The sequence below is a fragment of the Mytilus californianus genome, unplaced genomic scaffold (genome assembly GCF_021869535.1).
Source record: "Mytilus californianus isolate M0D057914Y unplaced genomic scaffold, xbMytCali1.0.p SCAF_13, whole genome shotgun sequence".
Lineage (NCBI taxonomy): Eukaryota > Metazoa > Mollusca > Bivalvia > Mytilida > Mytilidae > Mytilus > Mytilus californianus.
Genome location: NW_026262615.1, coordinates 5,652,360 through 5,663,059, shown reverse-complemented (window position 1 = coordinate 5,663,059; position 10,700 = coordinate 5,652,360). Strand labels below are relative to the sequence as shown.

General features: G+C 31.9%; 1 protein-coding gene across 1 annotated transcript; it reads left to right on the top strand.

Moving 5' to 3' along the window:
• Positions 1 to 606: 606 nt before the first annotated feature.
• Positions 607 to 10,363, top strand: LOC127723069 (stromal cell-derived factor 2-like). The gene is made up of 6 exons (XM_052229510.1): positions 607 to 716; positions 3,700 to 3,815; positions 4,539 to 4,621; positions 5,348 to 5,487; positions 6,497 to 6,578; positions 8,022 to 10,363. The coding sequence occupies exons 1-6, from the start codon at positions 650 to 652 to the stop codon at positions 8,194 to 8,196; spliced, it is 663 nt and encodes a 220-aa protein (XP_052085470.1). The 5' UTR covers positions 607 to 649; the 3' UTR covers positions 8,197 to 10,363.
• The last annotated feature ends 337 nt before the right edge of the window (positions 10,364 to 10,700 follow it).

Sequence of the window (10,700 nt, the reverse complement as noted above, 5' to 3'; positions counted from 1 at the left end):
ATTGTATATTGGAAGGATGGTTCCTTTTGGCATGTGTAAATAGTCATTTGCGATAATACAAATTTAGGAATGCAAATTATTGGAAGAAAAAGAGTCGGCTTTCAGTAGCTGATATAGATTAAACTGGACGGATTGAGTGGCGGAATTAAATAATTAAACTCGTGACACCCATTAATTCTAATAATATGCAATCTCAATTATCGACACCTCAGTTTTGAAAATGTTCACGAAATTGAAGAAAACTCTGAGGCTTTATTGATTTTTGCCAGGAAAATGTCAATATTTATAGTCATGAAATGACAAAGGGTCTATAAAAGTTCCATGTCAAAATATTCAATACAGTTTACTAATCATGAAATAGCACTATTTTTCTCATGATTGTGAAAATTCTTAACACGAATCAGGAATTTGGGAGCCATATTTAGGTTTACCTTAGCATTTAAAAAAAGAACACCTTCAATACTGAAGTATTTTGATTATTGGTTAATTTCTCCTGCTTTGCACATTCTTATCTTTTCGGGTTTAAGATACTAGAAAAGGGTATTTTCCCGAACCAACCAATGAAAATACTTCACGTGTTTCTACCGGAAGCGGGGAATTCCAGTATTTACTCTCTAGAGTTTTCTTAAAGGTTGACGTTACCGACACCATGGCGTTCATTTCCAGTGAAATGATTTCATGTATTTTACTGTCATTTCTCATTTCATTCATAGAAGGTAAAACATCTAAAATGACCAATTACTGCCTAGAAATATGAACATGACGAAATTAAATCTGACACTCCACTGGGGGCTCGCAATCTTATATTTTTAGAACGTAATCTGCTGAACATACAGTATAAATTAGCCAATGAAAGGTATTAAACAGTGTGAAACAGTTGTTTTCATTTGGTATATATTACACATTACATTCTAAAATAAGATTTCATGTTCCCTGTGCTTCAACAGGTGTCCAAGTAATATGTTTAGTTTATCCAGGGATCACTGTAAAAAGTGGAGTATACAGACATGTATATAAAGATAAGAAGAAGTGGTATGGTTGCCAATGAGGCAACTCTCCACAAGAGGCCAAACGACATAGAAGTTAACAACTATAGGTCACTGTACTGCCTTCAACAATGAGCAAAACCCATACCATGTAGTTAGCTTTAAAAGGCCCTGAAATGACAAATTCAAAACAATTCAAACGATAAAACTAACGGCATAATTAATGTTTTTAAAAAACAATAAACTAAAAACAACATCAAACGACAACCACTGAATCACAGGCTCCTGACTTTGGAGAAGTACATACAGAATGTGATAGGGTTAAACATGTTTGCTGTTGCCAAACCCTCTCTCTAACTGTATTCTAACCTGGGACAGTGGCGTAACAGTACAATATAAGAACAAACTATAAAAATCAATTATATAGGACTTAACTCATTAGATTGATACAAAGCACATAAAAACCCTAACAAAAACATACAAGACACAAAGTACAGATATGAGAGTACACGCAAGTTACCATGGTTACAGTACTGAAACCTTGTTAAAACCAATAACAACTAATAAAAGAAATCATGTTGTAAAGGCTAAAATGTAGATTACTCTGAAGGATTGAGGAGTGATTCATGTATTGATTTAAGGTGTGGTTCTGTTATTAAACTTATTGCATTACAAATACAGACTGAGTGTCAACTAGTAGTTAGGTTGACATGGCCAACAAGTTGATAGGTAAATGAGAACTACAGGTTGACCAATCAAAGGTAAATGGGAACTACAGGTTGACATGGCAAACAAGTTGATAGGTGAATGGGAACTACAGGTTGACCTATCAAAAATTGTCTAGAAAACCTCAAAATAAGCTTAAAAACCAAAACTAATAGTTTCATTTGTATTATACAATATTTTCTTTCCTTAATCCATTAATGTTTGATTTATGCAATACAATCTAAAATGAAAAAACACCTACCTCAAAACTTCATTTTAATGAGATATTATCGGAATTTGATGCTAACAAGTAACATATTAACCTTCAGCTTGTGACTTTTAATTTGCATGACGTCCCGCTTTGCCATTCTGTTAATGCACCAAGATCATTCATGGAATTTCGTGGCATTTTATTTAACTTGAATTTTATAAATTTTCCAAGCTTTAATGCCTTATTTTCTTTTTATTATGTGTTAGAATAGAAGTAAAAGTAACATGGATTTGTTTTTCTATTTCAATTTGCTTGGAAACCCTGGATCCCATGCATGTTTATTGTGCATGAATTAAGAATGAAGAAATTGTTTCTGAATTTAATCCTTATAATTTCAAATTCAAAGGTCAATTCTGAGAAAATCCAGAGTGGTTTTCATATCCAATTGTGTTCCTTAACAATTTAAGGGTGGAGGAAAACCGCCCTTAAATAGCCTGTGGTGAACCCTGATATTGATTACAATTTAAGATAATTTAGCTGATTGGGCTACATATATGTTAATCCCTTTTGGGATTCAGTGTCCAGAGCAATTTCTGATTTTGCCCCCTACATCTAAGTGAATGGCCCGGGCAAATAAGAACATCACTCTGGAAAATGAATCCCAAATATTAGTCACGGACAACGCTCTAAGTATCACTTTTTTCTATTGAAAGGTCTACAACTCAACAACGATAAATGCTAAAATCGTGAAAATCAAACTTTATCTTCATTTAGTCACAGGAAACAACATATCTAAATTTGAAAAGATTTCGTCAAAGCCTTTTCATGTTAATGAACGGACACTGTTTGGCAGCCGCTCGCCCTTATGCCCGCCCGCCGTACATCCCTAAATCAATAACCGATTTATCCTTCGTAAATCCGGTTAAAAATGTAACTTATTTCCATGTCTGTTAATACATATGTATAAAAAATGAAGGTCCTTAGATATTAAATATAATATAACAAACGTGGCAGTTATAAATAAATGTAACATCACGTCGCAAACGGAAAAGGTGAATCAATTTAATATCACACACTTACCACAGCGCTATCAAAAAATCCTGGGGAGAACACTTCAGTGTCTGCATTTTGTTTTTTAGATAATTCTGTATTTTGTTAATATATAAATGTAACTGTGTTAGTTTTTGGTACTGAAAACCACAATGTATCTTTTAGAAGTGTTTTATTGTCATCCATATTTAACAATTGGTCAAAGAATAACAAGTTACTGTTGTCTTAATTCTATTCAATGATAAGTGTTCAAACATATTTGTACATTGTATCAGTGATAATGAATTTAAAAAAAATGTTGAATATAAATCATTTTGTAAATATTTTGATTGTGATCAAAGGGAAACAACTCTAAAGTTCTACAAGATGAATCACCGTACCCATTGTAAAATTCATGAAAAGGGTATTAATAAGTGTGACAGAAAGGGGCCCTTAGAATTCTAAAATAAAGAGATGGTGTAGAGAAAACATAGCAGCAGGCCAAAACCTGTCATTTCCTGTAGGAAACACTAATTTTCTATGTCACATATGCTAAATATTTTACATTGCCCAAAATTTACAGGGTGATATACATACTTGGTGACATGTAACTTAATTTTGCATTTGTGAGAATAATTTTAGCGACATTTGTTACATGTCTGAAAATTGTCAGTTTAGAGATTTTTATTGTATCTTGTGCCAAAATGATATAAGCAATGTTATATATTGAGAATAAAAGGTTTTAATATAAACATTCTTTCTTGACAGGAAGATTTGATTACCATTATGTGACATGTGGATCTACATTAAAACTATTTAATCCATACCACAATATACGGCTACACTCCCATGATGTCAAGTATGGGTCAGGCAGTGGTCAACAGGTAAGTACATCTGTAGGTCTAGTGGTCAAGGATGTAAATTTACTCTAAATTCAGAAATGTGTGTATGTTTTTATAATCATGATACATGATAATACCTTGTTCAACAATGGGCAATCAAATGAAAGAATTCAAAGTAATTGCTTCTGTCATGGCTGTTAAGGTAATTGTTGTTAAAAAAAAAAAAAGCTTTGTCGAATTTAAATATCACAGATATCAATGGATATATACCCTACTTTTTCGTGAACTTTTTGAGAATCCCGAATAATGAACAAAATCAAACTAGCTTCATAGACAATTTAATAGCATGCAGTCAGCTTTAAAAACTATACTATAAATTCAGAAATTATTGTGTGCTTTTGTCATTTATTATTGGGCTTTTTTAAGAATGGACAAAAATGCGAGATTAAATATTGTGATTTCAAGAAAATTTTCATACAGATATATGTAGCAGATATCAGAATGCAAGTTCTTATTATTGCGATAATCACCCAGTCACATTATTCACATTAATAAAAACCTCGCAATTATTTCTGAATTTACAGTACTTCAGGAAAAGCCAAAGGCTCAATTTGGGACACATTCCTTCAATCAGGATGTCTCAAAAAGAGAAATTTTCTAAACTGATGTATGGATAAGGTGGATGGAATAATAGGAGGGAGGGATGGGGAAAAATTCCCATTCAGACCATATAGATGTACATTATTGCTTTTACTTCTTTTCCAGTCTGTAACAGGTGTAGAAGCTTCAGATGATCACAATAGTTACTGGCAGGTTATAGGAAAAACAGGGAAACAATGTGAAAGAGGGTAGGTACATGAAGCAAATAAACAATTTTTGGAAAAGAGACCTCAAAAGCATGACAAGCCATATAGATTTAAAGAAATTTTTGAGAGACTTATTTTTCGGGCTTGTATGTCAAAAAGACTTGGTTTGTATTTGAATGTAAATGATAAAACTACAATGGACTTTTTAATTCAAGACCTATTCTAACAAAAGGTAAAGGTTAACATGGTTAATGATGGGTTCAATATGTGATTTTCCAACTGGTGTTTTTTTCTCAGAAAATTTGAAGTCACAAAGCAAATATCTTCATATCACAATGTTCATTGACATGTTTTCCCCCAAATGACCCTAGTTCAACCAGAGCAGTTCATTCATAAAATCAAAATGGGAAACTTAGAATATGTCCATTATATACATGATATTCTATTCATTCACATGTTTGATAACCGAAAAGTTGTCACATCTAGATCTGTAACTGACCAGTCCATTCCTTCATTGTCTTTAACCATTTACGTACAACAATCCTCATGATCCTGTCTAGTCTAGCACATCTATTATTAGCTGCGGAACTGTAGCCCATGATAGCTAGGGTTTGTAGGTACGCAAACTGTAAAAAAATAATACGGACCATATCAACTACAGTTCCGTAGCTTATCTATTATCAATCATTTCATTTTCCAGTTTTTTAAAATTTTTGGGATTGATAATGAACAACTAGACTTTTAAACTTTTAAATCTAATATTTTCAGACAGCCAATCAAATGTGGACAGACAATAAGATTGTTACATCTCAATACCAACAGGAATTTGCATAGTCACCATTTCCAGTCACCGTTGTCAAGAAATTTAGAAGTAACAGCATTTGGAGAAAATGGTGTAGGAGATGAAGGTCAGTTTCTAATAACAAGGCATATTGAGTAAACTTTAACTTGGTTATTACTGTGGGTGTGTGGATTTTTTATACCCCTGCTTTAAAAAATGTGGGGGTATACTGTTACATCTGTCTGTCCATCCGTCCATCCATCCATCCGACCCATGAATATTTTTTGCCGCATCTTTCTCAGGAACTTCATCATAAGGATTTCTGAAATTTGGTTTCAGGGTTTATATAAGTCAGCTATACCGTGTGATGTGTTTTCAGATTCATCACTCAACAACTTCCTGTTTACCGAAATATTTGGGCGGGGTTATCATCAGTGAGCAGTAGCTTGCAGTTTCACTTGTTTTTTGTGGATACTCAATTATGTCATTTTAACAGTCATGACAGTACAAGCCAATTGGAAATTTGTATTCTGCTGAACAATTGAATTCATTGATAACCATAAAATCCACATAGAGAAGTATCCCACAAATAATAGTGTATCCATAGTATACAGTATAACCTTGAACTACTCAACCGTACCACAAATTTACAAACAGCAAAAAATGTTTAAATGTAGTATATCACCCAGCAATCAAACCTTATAGATTTGTTGACAATAGAGTGGTCATATGTTCAATTTATTTGCTTATTTACAGGTGCTCACTAGATGTTAAATTCATTTGTTTGTTATACTCTGCTTTCTATAAAAGTGGCGGTATGTAGTGATAGGGGAGTCTGTCCAACTGTTTGTTTCCTTTTTTATTTCTTCATCCGAATGATTTTTGGAAAACAAATGCACATTACAGTACACATTTATATCTCGTTTTCCTCCTAAATGCATAATCAGAATTTAATGAAATTTCCACAGACTCCCCAAAATATAATGCCAGAATGCACTTCCTACATGTGTTAATTTTTATTTCAATTATTTTGGGGGTTTCCCTTATCAAAGCATGGACTTTGCAAGGGACATGGCATCATTTTGTGGGCTTAAGTTTACAGGTGGAAACATGATGTTAAATTTATTTATTTACAGGTGATCACTGGGTCATTATATGTTCTGGTAATTACTGGGACAGAAACCAAAAAGTCAGGATTAAAAATGTAGTGACAGAAAAGTAAGTACTCTGCATTTAAATATACCATTGAAAGTTCTTTATTGCTATTTTTTGTATTTTTCCTTTTATCTTTTTTTGTGATAATTATGCCCCCTCCTTAGCGGAGGGGGCATTAAGTTTTACCCTTGTCCGTCTGTACGTCCGTCCTCACGTACGTCCCAAAATTGGTTTCCGTTCTCTAACTTTAGTTTGCCTCAACCAAATGTTATGAAACTTATACACAATGCTTATTACCACAAGACTCAGATCAAGTTTGAATTTTTGTGGTGTCACTTGTACCGTTCTAGAGTTATGCCCCTTTACAAATGGAAAAATTGCTAAATTATTCGTTTCCGTTCTCTAACTTTAGTTTGCCTCAACCAAATGTTATGTAACTTATACACAATGCTTATTACCACAAAACTCTGATCAAATTTGACTTTTGGTGGCGTCACTTTTACTGTTCTAGAGTTATGCCCCTTTACAAATGGAAAAATTGCTGAATTTTTTGTTTCCGTTCTCCAACTTTAGTTTGCCTCAACCAAATGTTATGAAACTTAAACACAATGCATATTACCACAAAACACATGTAAAAAAAGTTTGATTTTTGTTGGCGTCACCTATACTGTTCTAGAGTTATGCCCCTTTATAAATGGAAAAATTACTGGATTTTTTGTTTCCGTTCTCTAACTTAAGTTTGCCGCAACTAAATGTTATGAAACGTATACACAATACTTATTACCACAAAATCAGATCAAGTACAAATTTGGGTAGCATCACTTTTACAGTTCCTGAGTTATGTCCCTTTACAACTTTATATGCAAGCAGGGGCATCATCTGTGTCCCATGGACACATTCCCCATTTATTTTTCAAATCATGCTACTTTTTCTCACTCAAAAGAAAGAGAATGTATGACGTCACCATATCTGTTTACAAGCTCTGCTATGCATCACAAAGTAAACTCAAATTGGGACAGTAAAACCCTGGTTTTAAATAAGCCAAGCTTCAAAAACAATACAGTTATCTTTAATTATCTGAAGTTGTATTTTGTGGAACAAACAATGAAATAACGCATACTCCTTTATATTCTGAAATGGTGAATTGTTTGACAGACATGTCCTATCAACATTTATCATGTCTATAGCACAATAGACTCATTTCAGCTACAGTTTTTTAACACATGTATATATGCCATGGTTATAAATGTCAACCTAACTTTTCAATCCACATATCTCATACTGTGGTTTCATTTATTTTTGTGGATGAAGGAAAAAAATTGTTTTTGTAGATATTAGATCTCAAGGTTTTGCCAAAGTCCGCATACAAACCTATAGAAAGTTTGTTGTTCGTTGAACATCTAGATTCATGGTTTACCTTTACCAACCAAATCCACGAATATGGGTATCAACAAATAATGATGAATCCACAGTAGCACATTTCAATTTAATTTTTATATTTTACAGCTATTTACATGTAACTGGTGACACTTTTGGTCGACCAATCCATGGACAAAAAGAGATTTGTGCCTACCCTTCGCCAAGTGAACTGAATTATTGGCAGGCTGCCGAGGGAATCTTTATAAAGCCATCAGAATCTCCAGTCCCGACAGTCAGAACACCGGCACATGATGAATTTTGATTTCACCTTTATTAGATGGACTTTAACGATTTACTATTTTTGGTTACTGTAAATTCAGAAATTATTGCTGTGTTTTTATTAATGCGAAAAATGCTTAATAATAAACACTAACATTCATAATGTCATTAGTAAATTTCCTTCACAAAATTTTTGCAATTGCCTTAATTAAATCTGGCATTTTTGCTAGTTATCTAACAATAATAAATGCACACATTAATTTCTAAATTTACAGTATTTTATGAAGTTTTTCTGGATACTGTAATTCCAAAAGTCTCAGATTTTACTTGATGTTCATTCCAATTAAATCTAAATAATAACTGTTCCAAAGTTTCATTGGTTCTCTTGTTTTGAAGTTCTTCTCATATTTCCTGAATGTTTGGTCCAGTTAAAAAAAAAAAAAATCACTTGACCAATATTTAACAAAACTTTTGTCAACTGACCTGCCAATAACCGGTGGTCAATGGAATGCTGGTCAGTCAGATACCTTTGTATTTACAAGACTTTTTCAAAAGATCAAATAGCAAGAATGGAAAAAATGACCATGTAGAAAATTTAGTATGAGCACTGACATTTTAACTCATGTTGTAGTTGTACTAGGAAAATGTGTTTGAGGGGATGTAACTCTCTGTAAAAAGTGTGACTGGTAGGTTTAGTTGTATCATTGGAGCAAAGTACATTGTAATCGAACAAGCTGGGTACAACATTGTAATACTTGTTTGATTAAACTTTATGATTTTTATTAATTATATTTCTTCAATTAAATGTTGTTACAAAATTATCATATATTTTCACACATCGTCTTCGTTATTCTATAATTTAAAAAGAATTTACTCACAATGTAATTCTTTTTACAGGTTTTTTTTTTACTTTTCATATTCATTCTCACACATTTTGACCATAAGTTGATGATTGAATCCAAATTTTCTTTATAACGACAGCTTTCAATACATGTCACAATGTGTATAATTATCAAATCGGACGCTTTGTTTTCTACTGTAAACAAACTTGTATTTTCTAAAAAAAAAAATAATTAAGTCCTTTCAAACAAACTTTGTTTTAATTCAGAAAGAAGATTCAAATTTGACATATTTGAGTTATTTTTGTACTAATAAAGGAAAGTTGTGAAAATACAATGCTCCTGAAAATTAGTTGGTTTACAATATTTCATACAGCAAATTGTTGTCTTGCTTTTTTTTGTCTTACCAGAGAGGGATATTATATTTCTATAGGATATATTTGTACATGTTTTTGAATGTTTTTTTTTTTTTTTTTTTTACCAGTTGAAGTTTATATTTTTAATGTAAATCGTAAGCTTAACCTGTTGTGATGCAAAAGTTAAATGTGGGAAATCTTAGAATCTGGTCATTAAAACATTCATGAATCTAATTGTATGGACATACAATGTTGTATTGTTGAGTGTTTGAATTGAAGAAAATGTTCATAATATCAATGTTGCTGTTTAAATTTGGTAATTTATTATAGAATATAAGTAGAATTTATTTTATCACAAATACATGTATTGAGATTTATGGTTGAAGTATGATTCCACCTACAAGAATGTAATAAAAATTGTTATTTTAAATCCATCCTTTTACTATATATATATATATATATAAAGATTGCCTAACAATGTAATTTTAACACACTATTTAGTATGTAAATATAAGAATGTTTAAAATATTTACAAAACGATGAAAATAAACGCAATATTTCGCTAGACTAACTAGCTTTATCAAGCGTGCATCTATCCAGGTGAAATCGGATGTAGATGATAAGAAACTTTTCTTTAAAATTACATTGTTAGGCAATCTATAATTTTATTTGTGTAATTGAATTAATCTCTGTACTGATTAATCCACACTCCCATAGATTTGTATGTCACGTGCTGCTATTTATAGGCACTTATATATATATATATGTATAGATTCTACCTATAAAAGGAGAATATTAATATTATGCACTTATATGTGAAAAGGTGATGTACATTGACCATTCAGATCAGAAAGGATATTAAGTTCTTACAAAAAAATATTCTGTCATGTTTTTGTTAAGAGAATTTTTTGGAACAAGTTAAAATGAGGGTATAAATGATTAGCTTATTGTGTGTCAGATTGTATATGTCTTGCTTATAAATTATACTAACAATTGAAATAAACTATTTTATATATTTACTTGTTTTTCATATGCAGAAACATTCCAAAATAATAATTTTGGTTTTAATAGTGAATATTAGCAATGTGGTCATTGGCATTACCTCTGATACAGACAAGGATAATGACATATTTTAATAGCTCATTTTTAATAGTCAAGTTTTTGTAGAAACTGCATTCAAGGTTTCTGTACAATTTATTGTTTTCACTGGAGACTTCATAGTTTCACTGCATCAATGGTCTTGTGCTCACTTAGAGTGTAGGAGGTCGCAGGTTCGATCCCTAGATGGGTCAAACCAAAGACTTTAAAATCAGTATTTGCTGCTTCTCCAATTAAAGAACTTTTGTGAGCAT

Excerpts from the sequence above, each read along its gene's own strand:
- LOC127723069 (XM_052229510.1), top strand. The coding sequence starts at position 650 with ATGGCGTTCATTTCCAGTGAAATGATTTCATGTATTTTACTGTCATTT. Across the intron at positions 717-3,699 it reads TCTCATTTCATTCATAGAAG|GAAGATTTGATTACCATTAT; the intron begins GTAAAACATCTA and ends CTTTCTTGACAG. Across the intron at positions 4,622-5,347 it reads GGGAAACAATGTGAAAGAGG|ACAGCCAATCAAATGTGGAC; the intron begins GTAGGTACATGA and ends TAATATTTTCAG.